The 24557-nt window shown below is 40.2% G+C and overlaps 1 protein-coding gene across 2 annotated transcripts in view; it reads left to right on the top strand.

The window, feature by feature from the left end:
• The window catches only part of LOC139952241 (uncharacterized), a 45099-nt gene that overhangs the window by 5412 nt on the left and 15130 nt on the right, over positions 1 to 24557 (top strand). For both annotated transcript variants that reach the window (XM_071951312.1, XM_071951313.1), the window contains exons 2-3: positions 2354 to 2482; positions 7017 to 7183. In XM_071951312.1, coding sequence (XP_071807413.1) covers positions 2354 to 2482; positions 7017 to 7183 — 296 coding nt within the window. The remainder of the gene's footprint in view (positions 1 to 2353; positions 2483 to 7016; positions 7184 to 24557) is intronic.

Below are 24557 nucleotides of genomic sequence, written 5' to 3'. Positions count from 1 at the left end.
TTAAGTAATTTCTCGGCTTTTGATATATAAATAGATACGTGAACTGTGTCCCTTTGATTGGCATACAATGACCCGGACAGACACGTGCTAAATAAATCACGTCTTGTCACTAAGGGAAGAAAAGAAGAGTGACGAAACCGCAAGACGTTACTGCACTTATGTGGCAAAAATATTAAGACAGATGCACTTTTTGTTATTATAAGAGTCTGTTACTCGGAAGAATGTGGGCCTTTCATTGGAAAAGTGGGTGCACTTGTGCCAAAATGTTATAGTAAAAGTGTGAAATGCTTCTGCACTGTGTTTGACGTGTGTGAGGAAAAATCATATGATTTTATGCGTGATTTGGATACGGTTTGAAGGCTGTAACCAGGGCCCAATTTCATAGAGCTGCTAAGCACAAACATTTGCTTAGCATGAAATTTCTTCCTTGTGAAAAAAAACATGATACTCAACAAAATTTCCATTTGATGCGTAAAAAATTATTGCGGAAAAAATTATTGCCTGTACTGATATTCAGACGTGGAAATTTTGTTAGAAATCCTGTTTTTATGAAGGCCAACATTCCATTCTAAGCAAATTTTTGTGCTTAGCAGCTCTATGAAATTGGGCCCTGATCATGGAGAGACAAACAAATTAAAAGACAAACATATAGGCCTACCATAGGGCCTTCAAAAACAGTATTGACTTATACTAATATGAAAATCCTTACTTTAAGGCACTGGACCCAATTTCATAGAGCTGCTTAAGCACAAAATTTTGCTTAAGCACAAAAATCCTTGCCTAGTAAAATTAATTTACCGGCCAAAACTCCACTCAATTGTTATACTAAGTTAACAACAGCTAAATACCAGTCACAAGCAATGTATATGGCATGAAATTCTGGCCAGTAACATGTGTACAATAAGCAAGCTTTTTTCGTGCTTAAGCGAATTTTTTGCTTAAGCAGCTCTATGAAATTGGTCCCTGAATTATACGGAAAATCCGTTGACTGTGCTAAGAATCGCCAACACCTACAACATACCTAGTGAATGTTTATAATACGTTTGGAATGCTTTCTTATCCGTTCAAACATCAACAAAATCATCTCTGTTTATAATCATTCACACAGTCAATATCAACATCTTCTTGTAATATCCACTCGTTGAAAGTTTAAAATAAAATTGTATAAAGAGACCGTCACTTATCAACACATAAACATTCAGTAATGGGCTCTAACATCGGAATTTAAAGAACTTGGAGACTTTGGAACGCTAGGTGGCAGTAGATAATTTTCGTTTTGTTTACGTAGTTCAAACTTCCAGAAACCACTACTAAACTTGTAAGTCTTCTGATTGCAATATAATTTTGACTAAAATAATGTGCTCCAACATCGCAAATTAAAGAACTTGAAGACTTTGAAACGCTAGGTGGCAGCAGATAAATCTCAAATTTTTACGTTCAAATTTCCAAGAGCTTCTGCTAAACTTGTATTATGATTGCAGTATACCTTAACAGTTTTTGGGCTAAAGTAATTGCAGTTTAAAGATCGAACTTGGATAGTTTGGAACGCTTCCCAGTAGTGGCAGCAGATCAATCTCAATTACTTATATAGTTCAAATTTCCAAGAACCACTATAAACCTTTTAAGTCTGCTGATTTCAACATAACTTTACATTTTTTTTAGAAGGGTTATGAACATCATTGTTCATTTTAATGCTTAAAGCACATTCTTTACTCTAAATGAATGACACATTTGTCACATTATTTTCAAACTAAATTGGAGAGGTTAGCCGTAATCACCGTGTTAATATCTCTACATATAGACCATGTGAACTTTGTTTACAATAAGTGTGACCTTGTACATTCTTTGGCTAGTCTGGCAGGCAAGTTACTGCACTGGTCATATGGGAAATTTTACATTTTGTGTCATAATTTCCACATAAATCCAAGAGTTATGAAAGTTAAAGCTGGACGAGTTTTGAGATGTGCCCCCTTTCATCATATCAAAAGTTGATAACAATTGGACAGTGCATTCTCCATAAAATATAAGATTTTATGTTTTCTTCCATTAGGCTGTGTACAAATCGTGCCTGCAGGAAGTCCAGGCTTGGTGGCTCTTTTGTAAACATGTTATGTCCAGGTCACATCGTCTATACGGGGTGCCACCGCAAACCCCACTTAGTTGTACTTCCACCATGCAAAGTTTGAAATCGTTGTTTTCTGCTGGCAAAATAATGACATTTAAGAATCCCCCACCCTCCCGTCGATTGGAATGTGACTCCTTCCTCCTCAAAAACAGACACACTTATTCAGAACACATCCTCAATTGCAATTACATTATAATGAGCTTATGTTTTTCGTTTGTTTGGTTGCAGGTAGCAATTAAAGTGATCGACAGGGATAAGATAAAGGAGGAGTATGTACGGGCGAATCTGTACCGTGAGGCACGCATCTTGGCCCAGCTCAGACACCCTAATGTGGTGCGGCTCTACGAGACCATCTCGGTAAGATCACTTCTCCATCTTGAGTTTGTTTCTCTCTCTAGACTGGTTATTTCAAGGGCACCAAGGCAATGATCAGGGGGCACGGAGGCAATTGCCTTTATTGCCTCCGTGAAGGACCAGCTGTCGATTTCACCAAACTCTTCCTAACTTAGGATTAATCTTAGGACTTAGGACGAGTCCCAGCCCTGCACTGTAACATGCAAATCTTAAGATTAATCCTAAGTTAGGACTACTTACTCGTTCCTAACTCGAGATAGGATTAATCCTAACGTTTCGTGAAATCGGCTGCAGGCATTGGGTATTTGCTTTTCAGAACCAGTGAGTTCATTGGAAACAATGATTTCATTGGATAAACGTGCAGTGACGTATAAGCTTTCTACTGTTTTGATTGGTCCGAGGTGACGTCTTGCAGCTGCACTTTTCGGTTGTCTGCATTATGAATGTAGGTGAAAGGTGATTATGGAGGGGATTGACCTAGGCCTGAGGCCACTCTCTGACGTAATTCACGAGTCTCAAAGTTCTGTTCAGGCTTGTTTCTCTCTCACTCAATAGCAATGTGAGACTTTGGAACGCTAGGTGGCAGCAGACGTATACCAGGTGCATTTCCATAGACCTTTTCGCAAATACTGGGGCGCGCGCGTAAAGCTTGGAATTAGATACATTGTGGTCTAGCTGGTAGCAAAATTTGATTCATGTCTATCCCACAATGCACCTCATTCAACAGTCTGCGCTTGCCCATTGGTATTTGCGATAAGGTCTATAGACCTTTTCGCAAATACCGGGGCGCGCGCGTAAAGCTTGGAATTAGGTGCATTGTGGTCTTGCTGGTATCCAAATTTGATCCATATCTATCCCACAATGCAGCTCATTCAACAGTCTGCGCTTGCGCATTGGTATTTGCGATAAGGTCTATTGTTTATAGTATTACCGAGAACGCTGGATTTACCTGGTAAGTCTGCTGCCATGTATAGCTTCCAAAAGTCCCACATATCTGGCATGGAAAGGGAGTGTATATATAGGGTCATGACACATGAGACAATTTACATGCATTCAGTTCCAAGTAATCTTCAAAAAAAAAAAAGAATCCATTCACATTTGACTGTCACATTTTTTTCTGAGGGATCGTATTAAGACATTGTTTAAAAAATTACTCATGTGCTACCAAATAAAGTGCTCCTGTAGCATGCACTGCAGTTGGTTGGCTCCAAAAGTTGCCTATAAAAGTTGCCTCGTGTGACAAGGCAATCTCCAAGATGAGTTTCGCTACATTTCATTCTTACCACCATGTGTACAATATCCATAGAAACCAGTCATCTTTATTCCTATGTCAAAAATAACAGCCCCTGGAGCGCGGGGTATGTGACCTTTGCTCGCCTACATTTTCAACGAGCCATTCCTTTTTATTTTGCATGATACCTGCCAAACGATTCTGATTTAACTCCCCCGGCATGGAGAGGTCAACAAAGGTCACTTGATTGACACGATCATGACGCTAGATGGCGTCCGACAGTTAAGTTTTATAGTTTATACCTGGTGACAACTTTTAAAGTGCAGGGTATAAACATTTAATAGAGTGGAATCCAGAATTGAAACCCCCCTACTCGGGAATGTTTTGTTAAATCTGTTTAAATTTGGCAAATCTGCTGTCATGCACTGTTATTTTGTCAGTTTTTACTGTTGGATGTTAAATATATACAGTAAATTTAAATAAACACGTGTGTTTTTTTTTTTGAGAACGGACTTTGGCTGATTGAAAAGTTTCTATATTCAATGGTTATACCATATAAGTATATAAGTAGGCCTCTAACCCGTATTTTGTGAAACTGCTATTAGTATAATTTTAGAATTAAAAGTTTTTAAAACAGTACAACCTTTCCTTTACTTTTTCCAAAGTTGTACTTTTATATATTTTTGCACAAAATAGTTAATGGCCTGACGTTTCGACCCTAACAGAGTCTTTATCGAAGGGTCTGCTTGGATCGAAGCGTCAGGTCATTAACTATTTTTTTTGCATTTATACCATTATTATAGTTCCTTTTAGTCGGTAAGCAGTTTGCGACAGCTACTTCTGTGTTATTCAGATTTATATATTTTGAGTAAAAATACAAACAGAAGTCACATATAATGTTGATATCGGTTTATCAGTTGTACGCAGAGACGAAAAACTGCCCTCCTGCCAAGAAGTTTGAATTGTTTTCGAATGAAAAAGATCCGTTTCCTTGAAAGAGAATTCCTATTATTTCAAAACCCTGCTGGTATATGTTTTATTTCTGCCCAACTCATCTATATGGCTATTACTTCCTCAAGTCTCCCACAACGGATTTCCTTGATTCTTCCCCTGATTACAAATTGACATCCTGTTGATTATAGAGAAAACACTGCGAGAGAAAAATCCCTGAAAAAAAAACCCCATTTATTAAAGGCACTGGACACTATTTGTCTTTACTTTAAATAAGTGTTAGCACACCAACTTTACTTGATAACGAGCAACGGCTCCCTATGAGGTAACATAGTTTTTGAGAAAGAGGTAATGTCTCACTCAAAGTTTTAAAAGACTTCAGGCTTTTTATTATACATTCTTTCATTATTCTCTTGCAACTTCGATGACCAATTAAGTCCAAATTTCCACATGTTTGTTATTTTATGCATGTTGAGATACACCAAGTGAGAAGACTGGTCTTTGATCATTACCAAAGGTGTCCCGTCTATTTCACTAAACTCCCCTTACGTATGATTAATCTTAGGATGTAGGACGAGTTAAGTTCCGTGACCATGGGTCACCATGGGTCGATTTCACAAAGAGTTAGGACTAGTCCTAACTTAGGAATAGTCCTAAGAGATAACAAAAAACGTACAGCTAGTCCTAAGTTAGGACGAGCAACTCTTCCTAACTCGAGATTAGACTCGTCCTAACTCTTTGTGAAATCCACCCCATAGACGTTAGGACGCATTGAACCCATCCTAAGTTAGGACGAGTTACTCGCTCCAACTCGAGATAGAATTAATCATAGCGTTTCGTGAAATCGGCTACAGTGCCGTTAAAGGAAAATTATTTCAAGTATCTATAAAAAATTGAACCGGAAATTGTATGTGTTGCTTTGTGGCGATATTGATAAGCCTGCAATTATTAAGCCCGTGGTCTGACCTCTGAACCAGGAGTAGAGTGACACCGTGTGTGACTGGGGGTGACCTCGGGAGATTATATGGAGTTGATAAGTATGGGGTCACCCCCATGCCAATCAATGGCAACCATTCATATCATAGAATGCAAGTCAATTCAAAACATATTTTATTTTCAGGGAATACAACTCACCGGCTGTATGTGTTTTGACAATTTTTGTGTGATCTTGTCCAGATCACTGTGTAATTCGATAGCGATATCATGTTGTTGACCTTATTGTATGGGTGGGTAGGGTGTGGCTGTATGTGACTTTAAAGGAACATGTTGCCTTGGATCGGTCGAGTTGGTCTTTGAAAAGCGTTTGTTATAAAATGTATATAGGTAGAAAGATGCTGTAAAAGTAGAATTCAATGATCCACACAAACATGCCTCGAAATTGTACGGTTTTCCTTTTACCTCGTCGACTACACAGTCGGCCATTTATGGGAGTCAAATTTTTGACTCCCATAAATGGCCGACCGTGTTAGTTCGCACAGTAAAAGGAAAACCACGCAATTTCGAGGCAAACTTGTGTGGATCATTGTATTCTACTTTTAAAACATCTTTCCAACCATATGCTTTTTATAACAAACGGTTAAAAACGCTTTTTTTATAGACCAACTCGTCCGATCCAAGGCAACGTGTTCCTTTAAGAGAGAGGGATAAGCCTAGACGTGACTTCAAGTCTTTAATCTTATAAGTTACTGCTTAGCGTATGACTTGTATAACTTCTTGAAAGTGGGGGTAAGCGTATAGACTTGACTTCAAGTCTAGTTGAGAGCAACTACTAAAGCTTGTGACTTGTAAAACGTCTCACCTTTGATCGTGGTGGTGACTTGAAGAGTTGCCCCTGTTGCCCTTGGTCTTGGTGTCCCTTTCGAGTTTCTTAAAATGGACTTTAAGATTTTCCAATGGAAATGCCCTTTCCAGAGGAATTGTGATGTGGGTTATGAAATTTGCCAGCGTTTCGTTATAACATACATGAAATTCTGCCTACTTTAGTCTGTTTTCCGATTTTTTTTTTCTTTGAATAAAATCTTTAAAATTGTACTATTTTTTTTTCGAGCCCAAATATAATGTCTGCTATAGCTTGATTAAGTCATTAAAGGTACGTTTCGGACACCACTCAAACAAGAAAACTTTCAGCCATTCACGACAGGTGTATTTAAATGACAGCCAATCAAAACGGTTGAAAGTGCGCTCAGATACTCACCCCAACAAACCGATTGACATCTTTTGAAACTAACAGTTTGTTGTGTTTATACTTCAGTCCAGTTCTTCGTAGTCAAAATGGCTGAAAGTGCGCCCACATATTCTTCCCAAACCGATTTGAAATCCTTTGTAACTCAACATTTTCTTGTGTTTATATTTCAGTCCAGTTCTTTATACTGTTTGGTCACCGAGTTTGCAGCAGGAGGGGATCTGCTCTCCTTCGTGCGGGGCCAACGCGACGGACGACTAGGTGAAGTCTCTGCTCGTCGGTTTGTTCGTCAGCTTGTCTCCGCACTTCACCATATGCATGACAGAGGAGTGGTTCACAGGTATGTACCCCCCCTCTCCACCCCCCCCCCCCCCCACACACACACACCCAATCATCGTTGTAAGAGGACGTCCTCCTACCTCAGGCCTGATACTTCACGGATGCATCGAAGGCGATCGCTCCATGCCCTCTTGCCATTGCCTTGGTGCCCTTGAAATGCCCCAGTAGAAATGTACACAATTTCCTCATAGGGTGCCCTTTACCGATGAGAACATGGTCTTGGTGCCCTTGCCCTTTCAAAACGAATTCAGGCCTATTCTCACAAATCATACTGAAATGAACAGCAGTGCAATTATTTATTGGTCTAGGACGAGTATCAAGTTGACATGACGTCAGAACTCGACAATTTTGTCTCCTTCTGTACCAAAGTTTACACAGTGGACAATGTAGAACAGATAAACGCATTGTCTGAAAACAAGTGGTTGTCCATCAGAAGTTTATACTGGAACCTTCATGTTGTGTAAACGTACAAAAGTTCTGTTTGAAAGAAAATGTTTAGGGAGTTTAGGTGTATTGTTTCAATTGGCGTTGACGTCCAGCTATCACTGGCCTCGTTGTTTCCCACGAGGTTCAATTTTCGTTTCCCTTGAGGAAGTTTCGATGACCGCCCCCACACGATTGACTGACCGTAAACCTTCAAGGAACAACACTAAAGTCTTGTTGAAAATGATATTGAGAAAAACGCCCTTGATTGAAGGCAATGGACACTATTTGTAATAACTCAAAATAGTTGCTAGCAAACAACTTTACTTGGTACGAGCAATGCTGTTGATAGCATTTACCATTGTGAGAAACGGCTCCCTCTGAAGTAAAGTAGTTTTTAAGAGAGAGGTTATTTCTCACTCAAAATATTAAAAGACTTTAGATCCCTGGTGAAACCTTTCAAACATTTCTTAATGTTGTAGCAAGGGACATTGGTTATTTTGTCGTCGTGTGAAGGAGGTTTTCAAACTCAAGGTTTTGTACAGACTGATCGGTGATCCTTATGTGCGCTTTACCCTTCATTTGTGCAACCAGGGTGCCAGGGCATAGACAAGGGTCCAATTTCATAGAGCTGCTAAGCACAAAGATTTGCTTAGCATGAAATGTTTGCCTTGATAAAAACAGGATTTCCCAACCAAATTTCTACGTGATTTTCTAGATAAGCATACAAGAGCTGAATACCAGTAACTAGGAAATGCAACAAAATGGAAATTCGGTTGGTAATCCTGTTTTTACCAAGGAAGAAATTTCATGCTAAGCAAATTTTCGTGCTTAGCAGCTCTATGAAATTGGGCCAAGATGACAAGGTTTGTTTACATCCGAATACCCGGTACGCAAAAATGCAGTTAGGCTACTTTGTATGCGGCGTCCTAACTATGCTGCACATCTGATAATTTATTGATAATAATTAATTTGGTGAAAGGGTCATAGACTTGGTTCAAGACGTTACTATGGCACCATCAGGTTCCTTCAATCATGGTGTTGCGTTGTCATAATAACGTGCAGCTCAACTTGAAGGGATACTGTCACATCCTATCATGTCATCCAGGCACGAGTAGCGGCTAGTCCTCTAGCCTCTAGGTCATTTACCTTTCATATCCAGCAACCATAAGAAATAGATGAGATACTGTCAAAATACACTAAGCCTTACATCTGTATAAACACGGAACTCGGAAAGTTTACCCGCGAACAAGGTCAAACGTTGACCAGGTCATCGTAGCGGGCGCTCGGTTAAAAGTCTGTATAACTTCAAAATTAATTCATATAAAAAAGCTGGCTGTTAAGATAATTGTCTTCTATTTGTAAGTTGCAATTGAACAGTATTTTTGACTCCCATAAATGGCCGACCGTGTTAGTTCGCAAAGTAAAAGGAAAACCACGCAATTTCGAGGCAAATTTGTGTGGATCATTGTATTCAACATCTTTCTAATCATATGCATTATATAACAAACGGTTACAAACTTTTCAAAGACTAACTCGACCGATCCAAGGCAACGTGTTCCTTTAAGAAAACTAAAATATAAAAATAATACATTTAAGAAAGACTCTGCTAGGGTCGAAACGTCAGGCCAACTATTGTTTGCATTTATAATACCACATGCCATTTTGGTTAGAAAGCAGTTGGGAACAGCTTATTCTATTTCCTGCATATAAAATGTGAAAATGGAAACCATAACGCCACCTGGTTTAGATTTTCAAAGGATATCAAAATATGGAGGATGATTAATGATTGTCATATCATTCTATTACAACCGAGTGTTATGAAACCACCAGTGTCATATGATATTGTTAGCCTATCGCTCTTTAATGTATACAAGTCATTTCTGAATGATGATTCACCGAGTGTGGATCCCCCTTTTGTCCCTGGAGGGCTCACCGGCGGGATCACCAGGGATCCCCGGTGGGATCCCCGGGAGCAAGACACCGGTGCACCCCGAGGTCTTCTCACCGACTCCCGTTGCACCCACACTCATCCCGCGAGACGCAATTATAAAGAGCTGAGTCTATACCTTACCCCTAAAGGTGGGCAGGTTCGCTGTTTATTCCTGTTGGTATGTCAACCTGTCATCATCGGGGGGGGGGGGGGATGCCGCCTCGATGACTCATCGCATCAGAGTGGTTCCCCATATTCCATAGTAGACTCGCTCTAGTGCTTGCACTAGAAGTGCTTGGGATGCCATAAGACTTGCTACCAGTCGTTATAACATGCTGCTTATTATATTGATTTGTTGGATTTGTTGGAACTTGAAAGTGCATTAGTAGAGCATGGAGGTAGAATTAGGGCATGGAGGTAGTGAAACATATACATGTACATACCCTCCATTTAAAACTAGACTTGCTACCAGTCGGAACTGCATAATCTACAGATGTGAAACTAATTTGGTTACGCCTTGTTTGTTGGAACGATTAGGTGATCATTTTAAGTATGATTCATCGGACTGTCGTCGTCATATGAAGGAACTTATTTCTATGAAGGACAATAGGTCAACGTTGCAGATCAAAGATTACCTTATAATAAGCCTTAGTCTAGAGTTTGATAAACAACCTCGTGATGAAAAAAATTCTCGTTCTACACCCGTCATACCTCAAAAAAATGCTCCTAAACTGTGCTATATTACACAAATTAAATTTCTGTTGAATCGTTGCAACGGGAGACACATCAATGCCTGGTGAGGAAGTTGATTTTTGAAGCAAGCTCACATCTTTAATTTGACCATAGAGAAAGTACCACAAGGAAAGTGACCAACAGGCTTTAACTGAAAGGGATATTCTTGTAAAGAATGAGTCTCCTAAACCGAATTGAAGAAGTGCCACAACCACATCCGGAAAATGACTTTGACTTAACTGTAACAATGAAGGGTGTACACACAGTCCAGTCAATTTCAAAGAAGAAAACAATATTTGAACACCTTTGATGTGTTGACATTTTGACCTGGTAAACCTGACCGGTAATCACCCCTTGTGTATAAGAGGTTGTTTTCACACAACGATGACCTCAGTTTATTGCCTTTTTTATACCCCCGATAGTGGTACCCACTAAAAAGTAACGGTTGGGGTCAATTTTTATCATGCCTCACCGATAAAACTAAACCATGGTAGGTTTCTTTAGCACGGCACCCACTCCCAAACCTCATTACCTAGCCAAACAAACTGGCTTCTTGTCTGCCTTTCAGTCCGAGTTGTCCCGCCGTGGATGACCGGATTACTCAGGTATGCCAGGTGGGGGAGAGGCCTAAAGTATCGGCCGCTATAGCCCGGACAATTACCTCTCCATTGTACAACCATGCCCGTAATTTGCTGGCTTAAGTCCTCCGAAACGTGATCTGCCACTTTTCTTTACAATTAATCATCATCAACTCACACAACCCCATCCGTCTGTTTGCTACAGCCCCTTGTCAAGTTATACAGTGGTTGGCAAATAGTTATAATGATACGAAGGGTGATTGATTGCAATACAAAAGTAGTGATAATAATTACAGGTTAAAGGAAAATACACATACCATTGTTTATTTTTGAATATGATTCTTTAGGCCTGTATGCTTAGTTTTTGAAAGGGCAAAGGCACCAAGGCATTTTCTTGTTGGTAAGGGCACACTATATGTTTGAGGAAATTTTAATGTCTACTGGGGCATTTAAAGGGCACCAAGGCAATGACCAGTGGGCATGGAGGCAATCGCCTTCGTTGCCTGATCCTCGTTCTCAGAATGTTAGACGGCAATATTTCTCTTGAAAATTTGTACTTGCTTAAGTTCATAAAGGGTACGTTCGTTTAGCTTCCCTGTGTCGACCCCGGTGTGTGGCGGGTTTTTTTTTTCCAGGACGAACGTGGGTAATTAATTATCTGCACACGTTCGTCCTGGAAAAAAACCCGTCACACACCGGGGTCGACCCAGGGAAGCTAAACGAACGCACCCAAAGTTGTCATGATGAGCTTTCTGAAACACAACCCAGATACCAAAGAAATGTCAAATCGGTTTGTTTGAGTTTTGAGTGGTGTTTGGATTCTGTTTATTTGTTTGTTTGTTTGTTCTTTCTTTCTTTCTTTCTTTCTTCCTTTCTGTTAAGTTTTTCACGACATGAAGTGTATACCAATCATACAGGTTATTAATATTGAGAGCATGGTCATGAAGAAACAACTTCCCGGCCGTTCATCCACAAGATGTTTCATGAACAGGTTGGACTTCGTTGCAAATGTGTGTCTTAACTGTAAAGCTAGCGATTTTGTCGTCTTTGGATGATGATGATGATGGGTTGAGCTCAAGCGATTACAAAGCGTGAAACATCACAGCAAATTACAGCAAAATAAAGAGGCACCAATGACATTTGTAGGTCGTCGTGGGTTAATCTAAGCATGGAGGAAAAATTAGTCTTTCCTCCATGATCTAAGGTCTTTGCAAGAAACGTGGAGGTAGGCATACCTCATGGATGAAAAGGTCCATGCTCCGAGTCTTTGCCACAGAGCGGATATTTCAATTCCGCAGGTGTTACTTTTCTAAATCGTCCCAGACTACAGGATAAACACTAATCCACTACGAATCTTTCATGCAAAAGTTCACTCTACCTCTGTGGCGGGGCTCCACAAACACCAAATTCCTGACCTCTCCCGAAGGTGACCTCTCCGATCTCCTCAAGAGCGTGTCAAAATCAACACCCCCATCTCCACCTTAGAGCTATTTTGTCAGGCGTCACCGTCGTCCTGGCAACGGCTGTTATAAAATGGCCGCCGAACGAGAAGCGAGTGATGCTTGTGAAATGGATCCGGAGTAAGTACACACGGGGGCCGTTAGACCCCGTGGGGAGGTGCATCATTATACCATAGTCTGGAGGGCGGCATGTCCTTACCACTTACCCCGCACCCCTGCCGTTTTGAAATGCAACAGACCAATTATAAACGCCTGGAAAGCAAATACACAACTGCAAGACTTGTGACGAAGTCAGCGTATTGTTATCATTAGTTTGGCTCACTTTGGAAAGATGTGCAAACATTTTTAAGGATTGAAAGTTGGCGTGAAGCAATTAGTTTCATTGTTTTGTCATTGGTTTATATCTGAAATGCAACAGACTAATTATAAATGCCTGGAAAGCAAATACACAACTGCAAGACTTGTGACGAAGAAGTCCACATAATGGTATCATTAGTTTGGTATTATTCGTCACTTTGGAAAGATGTGCAAACATTTTTAAGGATTGAATATTGGCGTGAAGCAATCAATTGTTTCATTAGTTTTGTCATTGGTTTATATCCGAAATGCATCAGACCAATTAGAAATGCCTAGAAAGCAAATACCCCAACTGCAAGACTGTGACGAAGTCAGCGTGTAGTTTGGCTCACTTTGGAAAGATGTGCAAACTTTGGAAGAATTTAATGTTGGTGTGAAGCAATTATTGTTAAACCGTACACATCAGTGCATTTCCATCGGTTTATATATAAGATGGCGACTGCATGACGTCACGAAGTCAGCGTATTGTTATCGTATTTTTGCTCACAGTTTGGAAAGATGTGCAAACTTTTTAAGAACTGAATGTTGGCGTGAAGCAATCAATGGTAAGCCGTACACATCAATGTGTTTCCATTGGTTTATATCTAAGATGGCGGCTGTATGACGTCATACGGTCTATTGGCATTGCCATGGCTTGGGGTTGGGAAAGGGCGGATACTGGGAAACTGAGTTTGTATGAGCAAATAAATGTAAGGTGCTCTCATGAACTCCAATCCACCCAGCCGATATTAAACAGCCCCAAGACCCCAGTTAAGCTGATATTAGGTGTGCTGTAGATAGACATATGCCATGAAAAAAAACTCCATTACAAAGGATCCGTCAACCCAAATAGTTATGCAATTGTATGGTTAACCTCGTGTTTATTACCAACTCGATATGAAAGCCATAAACTACTTCAGTATTTCTGTCACTAGTTTCAGAGGCTCTGGTTGTGGTCGATTTGGGATTGTGATTTTGTTTAAGTCGGCCATTTTTCACCTCTGTTATTCATCAAAAAGTTTAAACTTCAAGTATTGTCATCGCTGTGGTGAACCCTGGAATTGATGAAATCCACACACCCCCTTGGTAGCCCTTTTAGTTTGACATGCAGTGACCGCTTTTTACAGCAAAATTTGTTCCGAGGTCAATATGATTTGATTGGCGTTTTTGATTGACGTGTAGGGATTTGTAGAATGGCCGCCAGCTATGACGCATAACATAGAAAATCTAACTTAGGGGGCCAATCGGTTTAGTTAAGAATGTGATCGCTGTATTATATGCAAAACCACAACTGGTTTAATTAATACTTTGTTGCAGTTTCATGACCTCTCTTGGGTGGATTCGAGAAATATATCACTCCATATCTGTCAAAATCTGAATTGTACTTTTTGGGAGAGTGTCGTAAGACTGGCATTTGTTTTGCATTGGTAGATTTTTCTTAGTGCATGTCTGTTTGCTACGTTTTTGAAGGGCACCAAGGCATTTTCTCCGTCTTAAAGGCACTCCATGGAAGGGCACCCTCATGGAGAAATTGTAAATTTCTACTGGGGCATTTCAAGGGTACCAATGGGAGACTTTGGAACGCTAGGTGGCAGCAGACCTACCAGGTAAATTTCCATTGTTTACGTAGCTCTGAGCATGCGCACATTACCAAGAACAATGGAATTTATACCTGGTAGGTCTACTGCCACCAAGCGTCCCAAAAGTCTCCTATTGCCTCCATGTCCCTGGGCATTGATTGCAATGCAATGCCTAGGGGCATGGAGGCAATCGCCTTCGTTGCACCCGTGGAGTACCAGGCCTGGCATGCAGGTACTCCAAGCGGTATTACTACTTACAGTAAGCCCTTGATTTTAAACGCTGTAATATGATTGTTTGATTTTGTAAATTATTTGGAACCTCTATTGCATGACTTGGGCGGTTGTTTGAGTTCAGTTTGTGATTGGTCAGACGGTTTCTGATGCGTTCTTCGGTCAAGCTTTGATTGGTCAGATGGTATTAGACTTGCTCCAGATCACGATATGATTGGTTCTTAGAGCGGACAAAGTCATTGGTGCCATAGTTTTAGATTGTGATTGACCAGTTGTTATAATTTCAAGTTGTTTACCATTGTGATGTCTTCAGATTCTAGTTTTATCGAAGTTCCCGATGGTGAAAATCATATGGCTTTAGAACCACCCTGTAGCGCCTTCTTGCGTTCAGCTTCATATCTCGTGATTGGCTAAATTATTGATGTTATCTTTAGTTTTGAAATGTCCCTGATCATCGTTCAGAGTAATACCAACCTACCGATTTTTTTTGTTTAATCCAGAAATCAAATGTCCACGTAATATTGCATTGTTTATTTACCTTTGATTATTTCGTTGGAAGCTCATCAAGAAGTTTATTTATCAAGGTCTGTGGGTGACTGTAGATAACAACCCTTTGAAAATGTGTTTAAAAAAAAACCCGAAATCAAATTTCCACATATGATATTGCATTGTTTATTTACTTTTGGTATTTCGTCGGAGGCTGACTGTAGTTGACGGGTCTTATCTTGCCATGCAATCTGCTCGTTTTGCCTCTTGCCAATATTTGGTGTTTATAAACACGTGTCTAGCTCCGAGGCTCCTCGTGCTAAAGCGAAACAGGACACGGTAAGAAAAAAACTGATTGATTTGGCTGAAAAAAATCAAAAGCGAAAATTGGACTGTAAAATGTGAACAGGGAATGTGAACACGGAAAATGTGTTGTTTTAAAGGCAGTGGACACTATTGGTCATTACTCAAAATAATTATTGGCATAAAACCTTTTTTGGTGACGAGTAATGGGGAGAGGTTGATGGTATAAAAACATTGTGAGAAACGGCTCCCTCTGAAGTGCCATAGTTTTCGAGAAAGAAGTAATTTTCCACGAATTTGATTTCGAGACCTCAGATTTAGAACTTGAGGTCTCGAAATCAACTATCTAAACGCACACAACTTCGTGTGACAAGGGTGTTTTTTTCTTTCATTATTATCTCGCAACTTCGATGACCGATTGAGCTCAAATTTTTACAGGTTTGTTATTTTATGCATATGTTGAGATACACCAAGTGAGAAGACTGGTCTTTGACAATTACCAATAGTGTCCAGTGTCTTTAAAGGCACTGGTGTCACCAATTGTAATTACCATAGCTCTATGGTAATTACTTAAAAGAAATTGTTAGCATAAAAACTTACTTGGTATTAACAAGCAATGAAGACCTGGTGATAGTACAAAACATTGTGAGAAACGGCTCCCTTTGAGTGTTTGTTGGGAAAGAGGTAATTTCTCACTCAAATACTAAAAGACTCCAGGCTTGAAGCCCTTTTTGGGCACATCTGAAAGCACACAAATTTGTGCAACAATAGTGGGTTTTTTTTATTCTCTTGCAACTTTGATGACCAATTGAGTCAAAATTTACACATATTTGTTATTTTAAGCTTAGTTTGTGATACACCAAGTAAGAATACTGGTCTTGGCAATAACCGAAGTGTTGAGCGTTTAAATCAGCGCCAGGAAATGTTGGCCCGAAGCAGCTTATTCATGATCGACAGGCACACAGTTGTACTATAAAAGGGCTAGAGGTGCCCCTCCCCTCTCATCCCAAGCTCACGATGACAATGTTGAGATTGTACCAGTCTATAATAAGATGACTTAAACCCTTACACTATGCTTAATAAAAAACCTTGCACTATGCTTAAACCGTCTACTTTGATTTGTTTCTCGTGTCATCATGGGGGATTAGCGTGGTATCCGTCCACGCCTGTCGTGTGTTTATCAGTGTCAGACCACTGGGTTCGAAACACACTGCACGTACAAGGATTTCTATTTGCTCGCAAAGAGCCCACCATGTTGATCAAATAATCAGGTCTGGTATCGAAGACGATTGCCTCCATGCCTCCTGGCCATTGCCTTGGTGCCCTTGAAATGCTCCAGTTGAAATTTGCAGTTTCCTCAAGTACGGTGCCTTTTTAAACCAAGGAGAAAATGCCTTGGTGCCCTTGCCCTTTAAAAACGAAGCATACCTGTCTGAAACAATGCCACTTTTAACTCTAAAAAGTGCATGGCAACCTTCATGATTGAGTCGCGGGACCTACAGCTTTACGTCCCACCCGAAGGACGAAGCAATGGTTATAAGTGTCTTGCGCTTGGCCACAAGTGTCACGACCGGGACTAGAACCCACACCGTTTCGAAGACGGTGCTCTCTTTGTCGTCATAAATGGTTGCTTTAAATGTTTGTGCGCTGCTACAACTAAATTCCAGAAAACGATGACCGTCTGGGCAAAGGTTTTCTAAGCCCGGCGATGGTCTAAACTTCAAATGATTAGCAAAGATGGCTTCTTGGAATTACCAATAGTGTTCGTCCCCTTGGCGCATGATGAATTAGTTGTAGACTCGTGCTGTAATGAAGACAGGAAAGAGGGGGTTGGGGTTTGGGTACAACTGTATTTCCTCTTCTATTGGCGACTTGACCTAAGACTACATCCATCAATGACTAAATGCATCAGATCTGATGTCCACCCATTTGTCAATAGCATCTATACACGCTGAGATTGCCTCGTAGAAGTTCAATCCAGACCTACGAGCCTCGCCAACCACACTAACTTACCACCGCCCACCCCAACCCAAACCTCAACCCACCACGAGGCGACTTGTCACAAGACTACATCAATCAATGACAACATGCACCAGATCTGATCTACTATAGTTTGTACACAATGTGATTGTGAAGTCTGATTACAGAACCTCACCCTTTCCACTTCCCAAAATTATCATCTTTTGCACCACCACATACATTCATCATAATCACACAGTACACACCCCTATACCCACTACAGAAACTCACACTGCGTTACTTCAGAGGGAGGCGTTTTTCACAATGTTTTTATATTATCACCAGCTCTCCATTGCTCATTATCAAGTAAGTTTTTATGCTAACATAAATTTTGAGTAATTACCAAAAGTGTCCAGTTCCTTTTAAGCAAAAAAAAAGCAACACGCACGAGCAAATTATGCTTACCAGAACAATTAGGTCAATAACCAAAATACCATGTCTCATGAACAATATGTGACAGATTTCCTGCTAGTTAATTGCTTAGCAGAAAAAAAGTATAGCATACTTGTAATAAGTAGCTCCATGTAACTGTGCTCTCCTCTATTAAATCGAACATACTGTGATGAAGAGCCAATTGCGTCAAAAGTCAACCAGTTTCTTATGGGCGACTTTTGGGACGCTTGGTGGCAGCAGACTTACCAGGTAAAATCCATTGTATTCGGTCATGTGCGCACGCTCAGAACTACGTAAACAATGGAAATTTACCTGGTAAGTCTGCTGCCCCCTAGCGTCCAAAAGTCTCCCATTCGTGCAACAAACATCAAGCCGTTCATTTTCAAAATAAAACCCATAAACTGCGCGGGAAAAATAATGTCGAGTCCAATGGAAATTCCCAAACGGTTTTTTATTTTCACTCAAGGAATTGGAAGGAAGTAACACGGGACCAAGGTCATGCACCCGTAACTCGCAATTATTTCCGGGGTGAATACGCGGCGGCTTGGTTGTACAATTACGGCCCGGTGTTTTTTATTTTATCGAATATGGCCGTGGTGATAAAATAATGAGGCCGGATATCGTGTTTATTGTAGTAACTGTAGTACGTCACTGTTGGTTAAATGGTGGGAGATGTGATATCACCTGATTGAATAACGTCTGGTTCTCGTTGAATATTCCCCACCCAACCAGATTTTGAAGATAACACTTTGCCATAATTTCTTCTTAGATGTGAGAACAGGTAGTTTGTGTCTTAATTAATACCCCTCTTATTTGGTTCCTAGAACTACAAGTGCCAAGAACTAAAAGTACTAAGGTATAAAACCCTTTAATAGGACCAGCGAAACCCTGTTGTTATAGGAATTCGTCACACCTTAGGGCTCGTGTGACCATTCTAACAGGAGACTTTTGGGACGCTTGGTGGCAGCAGACTTACCAGGTTAAATCCATTGTTCGTGGTAATGTGTGCATGCTCAAAATTACTTAAACAATGGAAATTTATCTGGTAAGTCTGCTGCCACCTAGCGTTCCAAAGTCTCCCTTTAGTTCCACTCAGTGTTCTAGAGACATTTCTTAACTTTCTTTACTCAAACTTCCGAAGTACGGCTTATGATTCTTGTGATGCCAGTTCTGCACTCATTATTTTTATTCCATACCTTTAGAGACGAGAAATGTCTTGAATTTGTTCAATACTGTTAGATGCTCGTGGTTTATCGCTGTGGTTCATGTTAGTTCCCACTCTGCACCACCGTAGGGCAAACTTGTGCCTCACTGATCCGTGCAAACTCATGGATTACCGTATGTCTCACCAATTAACCCCCTTTTCACATGGCTGAAGAAACATCCACCGAGAAGCATGTTTATAAAATGACCGCTTGTAATATTGTGCCAATACTTATTTCCCTCTGAGATACTGTTCAAGTCAATAAACTAGCATTTGAAACCACGTCACAGAAGTACCAAGAAACGAAATACTATCGTGTTTAGACAGGCCTGTATATGCTTCGTTTGTGGTGAAGGAGGAAATTGTAAATATCTACTGGAGTATTGTAGGGCACCAAGGCAATAACCAGGGGGCACGGGGGCAATCGCTTTCGTTGCCTCCTGGACTTATCAGGTCTGCAGGGTTACATACACAAATTTACCTACAAAACTGCAACTTAAATGTCCAAATTTGCAAACATTAGCACATGTATGTTCATGATAAGCCGTGAAGGTAGTCTATTTCAAACCATTAATGTAATATCCCTTTTATTTTTTTATTTTTAGCAAAAGGCCTAATTATATTGCAATGCGTTGTGGTTAGCCGTCCCGTATAGCGTCACCTTTGTCAATTTAATAAGGGATCTGAGATGCGATTATAAGATTGATAAATGTATTAGAATAGCACAAATCTTGTTTACTCCGAAAGTTTTTTCTTCTTCTGCAAAACAGGAAGCAGACAGACAACATGGGGGGGGGTGATGTAGTTAATTTTGCATAATATACATCAAGGCACGAAACAGGTGCGATTTCTAGATTAGTCCAGCTTGTGGGTTAGAGCATGGTTAGAGTGACGTGTGTCGCGTGCTGTGGGGTCGTCATGTCAACTGACGTGAAGCGATCCGACGGCTGTTTTGTGCTACATAGTTTTTTTGCGAGACGAGCTCGATGACAAGATGTCATGAATTGAAACTTCGAAACAAACTATTGCATAATAATGAAAACTTATAAAGCGCACAAATCCACCGAAGTGCTCATGGCGCTAAACACAGACAATAACACAGGCATATAATGAACAACATGAATCCAGATGTGGTAGAGAAATACAACTTATACGTGTCATGGCCGAGCAGATTAAGAGCACCGGATTCAAGCTCAGGTGTTTGATCAGCAGAGTGTGGGTTCGAATCCCGGTTGTAGTGCTTTCTGCTCTACCGGCCAGGCTTCGGACTGATGATACCCAAGCCTACATCCGTATGGACTGTAAAAGGGGTAACCCTGTTTCAGCCCTAGGAGTAAGCGGCAACGGCCTCTGGACAAAAATAATTGTAGCCCACACCTTGAAGTGGCCTTCAGGCCTTGTGTGTCTGGCGAATTGCATAAAAAAAAATACAAAAAAATACAAAAAAAAAAAATACACAATATCTATTAGAAAACATCGAAGGGTAAAAGCAAACCATTTTACTAAGAGTTTGTTTTACTTTTTACATGTAGGGTGGCCTACATGTACATTACATGTAACATGTAGACATGGGTATCATCCACTAGGAGCCTTGCTGGTAGAGCAGAATGCACTACCTTCCCAACTTGTTTTCGAAGCATTTATGGTTAAGTGCCTTGCTCAAAAGGTACTTAAAGGTGTCATGATCGGGATTCGAACCCAAACTCTGCTGCTGACAACACCATAGCTTGGGTCCGATGAACTGTATACCTAGCCCGGCCACAAACACCGTATAATATCAATGTCTTCGTGCGAAACATTCTCGTATTAAATCTGGCAACACTACCTGAAAACAGCCGTCTGTTTCTATACAGCCCATCCTTGAAAAGGATGGGCTTAAGCCTTTGGATTGGAAACAGAAATACAAGTACCCAGGAGAAGCGAAAGTTGCACATTGTAAAGATTGAATTGATCCTTATGTGATTATAGCCATTTGTTACTTGAGCCGGAAGCGTCTGCGACAGCCACCTATACCCTTTACCTACAGCTTAATCCAGAGGGACACAGTTTGCGACACTTGGGTGTGTTTAAGAGGCCATTTAGGGAGATTGCTAGTTCTTATTATAGCCAAGACATGTAAAGATTCGAGCTTATAACGCCTTCTTGTTGAGCATGCAATTGTTGGCTAAGCATTTTCCTTGCACTCTAAGAGGCATCAACAACTTCTGTCCTCCCCTAACCTCCTTCATCCCAACCCCAACATCCCCCAGAAAAAAACCCTTAAAAACAAACAAGCTTAAACCTAAAAACAGCTTTCTGATGCTTGCTACTTCTAAATATTATTGTCATTATGGCAATATTTATGAAATATATTTTTGGATGATAGCTACTTCATAGATTTTGTTTTGTTTGTTATGTGCTTTGTGAACTGACGGAACTTTTACTGGTCCCTCATAGAGATGCTTAAGCAAATTGCTTAACAACTTTTTGCTAAAGCAGAAATGAGCAGGAGACCAGTCACAATTGTACTTGTGACACAGTAGTTTGGCTGGTGTACACCCTTATTCTTGTAACTTTGTTATGCTAAGCTACTTTTTGTGCTTTAAGCAGCTCTATGAATCTGGACCCTGGTCATCACTGTCAGAGCAGTGTTTTGAAACAAACTTGAAAACATCACAAGAGGGCGCTAGTCCAGTTAGGAAGACTAAGGAGTAGGGTTGTCGTCAAGCAGAAGGTGTGAACCCCCTTTAGATATTTAATTTACATCGACGTCATCTGTAGACATAGATTATTGTTGAATGCAGGTCACTGCATTATTATGAAAACTTCCTGCCGTCCAGCGGCTCACAAAGACGGTATGGCCCATGATGACAGTTCGGACACAAGTCCCGTGATTAACTGTTGCTGAAATCAAACCCCTGCCTAGATAAATAAGATCGACTGATTGAACGAAATACTGCCCGACTGATGACATATTAATTGTCTTTGTGTGAAGGTGATAAGTGATGACATTAAAGGAACACGTTGCCTGGGATTGGACGAGTTGGTCTATAAAAAGCGTTTGTAACCGTTTTTTTTATAAAATGCATATGGTTGGAAAGATGTTTTAAAAGTAGAATACAATGATTCACACAAGTTTGCCTCGAAATTGTGTGGTTTTCCTTTTACTGTGCGAACTAACACGGTCGGCCATTTATGGGAGTCAAAAATTGACTCCCATAAATGGCCGACCGTGTTAGTCGACGAGGTAAAAGGAAAACCGTGCACATTCGAGGCATGTTTGTGTGGATCATTGTATTCTACTTTTACAACATCTTTCTACTCATATGCATTTTATAAAAAACGGTTACATGACCAACTCGACCGATCCAAGGCAACGTGTTCCTTTAACAATCGTATGGGTTGAGGTCGAGTCAAAATATTGTTTGTCATTAGATGCAGTCTTTATGTTTTCGAATATCAGAAGTTTATATAGAATACCACAAGTTGATATAGCCACGGAGGAAGTTTTCCTCCATGATATAGCAGAACATTGATTATTATTATCGAAACAACTTTGTCAAATCCTGTTAGTCTTGGTTCAAGGCGTTAACTGTCTGTTTTGTAGCTCAAGGGACAAAAGATAAACTTGTGGTGCATGATGTAGAGAGTCTGTAGATCATTTAAAAAATAACATTTATGGTACTTCGGTATTTTCGATTGTGTGTAACTCACCCAGCCAGGGTATACAACAAGATTTTATTTCAGTGTATTGGGGAGGGATACAACTTTGTGCATCCTTTATAATAATCATACAAGGAACTCTTGATACAATGTTCACGTTAATGTGTTGTCATTTCGCCTTCGAGAAAGACTCTGCTAGGTTCGAAACGTCAGGCCATTTTAAAACTCTTTTTTGCATTTATACGGTAGATCATTTGGTTGGTAAATTTTTTTTTATAAAAGGACTTTCCTACAACTAAGAAATGTTAAAGTCACACTTAACCAACATGCTTCTGCCCACATCTCTTATTCATGTATTCCAACGAGCTTTCCCCGTTTCAACTCCTTGTTTTCTTTTCGTAGGCGGAATAACAATCCTTTTTGGCAGTTACATGTAACACCCTTGTATATTTTTCCTAGTCACCGGAGACAGGACCGACTTTTACCTTAAGAGGCCGCGGGGAGCTCTCGAGTTTACACGGGCCGTGACTTACCTTGTCCTGCCCGGTGCATCTCACCTGACGATTTTTTTTTTATGGCACCGTGTTGTGAGACACTCACTTTTTATTACACTGACCCGGTCAATCTGAGTCAACTTTGACAGCTTTGAGGGTTGTATTTTTTTTTTCAACAGCTTTTTGATAATTGAAGGTCCCCCAATGTATTGCTTTGTGATATCGAGTTTGTTTAAAGGGGAGAGCTGCAGCAAGGATCCTTTGTTTATAATTGATTGCATATTAGGCATATTACGTAAAATGGAGCTTTAAAGTAAATAAACTTGAAACACTTTTGAAACCAAACCTGGTTTATCCACTGGTAACATAAATATCATAGAGTGTTGAAAAAAAAGATAGCCTTAATTTTCCACACTATCATAATAAAAAATTTGAACGTCAAATGAATAAAAAATACATTGTAGGAAAGATTAATCGGGATTTCACAAAAAAACAAAAAAACATTAGGCCTCCGTCGACACAAATTACTTACAATTAATAATATTAAAACAAACAAAAACTTCAACATGAATAGTTTCAATCTGAAAGATCATTTTTACCCTACCTTGTTTTTCAAAGCGAAATGCTCCTAAGGTCAAAAATAGCCTTCGCTTATACGATTGTAACAATCGAAACAAACACCTCGCGTCAACACAAAAATCACAGTTATCTAAAGTATGGCAATAAATCTAGCAAACCAATAATAAGTTATCCCTTTAAAAATGGTATCGATAAAACTTGATGATATTTTCTTAATGCAATGTTGATCGACAGACTTCAGACCTCGTCAAAAAACACCAGTCTGTAACGAGCGGGCAAGTACGGGTCAATGCCATAGACTCTATTCATTGGGTCGGTCAGCATTCTACATCATACATTCCTTACCATTGAGTCTGATATGGGCTATAGTTGGACTAAACCTTGTCTTCACAATAGGTTCTTTAATCCGATGAAGACTTACAACTTCAAGGTTTGCTTTAGTGGTGAAATCTAAACGACGAAAAGGCAAGCTCGGCTTGCGGAAGTCAAGATCCCTCATGGCTTGACACTTTGGTTTTAAATAGACCCGCTAGTAATTCCGACGGTCGAGTTTTGTTTTTTAGATATTGATAAAACTAAGGCCGTGTTCGAAACGGCAACTTCGGCTACAGCTACGGCTAGATAAGCGCTTCTACCAGTGTTGAAGAATAGGCAGAGGTGCGCGATCTAGCCATAGCTGTAGCTGAAATCGCCGTTTGGGACACGGCCTAATACATGGATTGCACATGACGTCAATGGCCGCCATCTTTGATGAAACGTGCACGCGTGAAAGGCTATCATTGGCTGAAAGTTGTGCACAGCGCGTGTACGCGTGCACTTTTCCATTTTTTTAAATCAGATATGGCGGTCGATGACGCTCTGTGCGATTAATTAATCGAAGTTTATTTTTTCTTTTAGATCACAAATTTTGCAATAAAAAGAAGTGGAGATTCGTTCTTTTTTTGATGACTTATGACGGACACTTTGCAATGTGTCTTATCCT

The sequence above is a fragment of the Asterias amurensis genome, chromosome 20, assembly GCF_032118995.1.
Source record: "Asterias amurensis chromosome 20, ASM3211899v1".
Classification (NCBI taxonomy): Eukaryota; Metazoa; Echinodermata; class Asteroidea; order Forcipulatida; family Asteriidae; genus Asterias; species Asterias amurensis.
The sequence above is the reverse complement of the archived record's forward strand: the minus strand, read 5'-3'. Positions and strand labels throughout refer to the sequence as shown.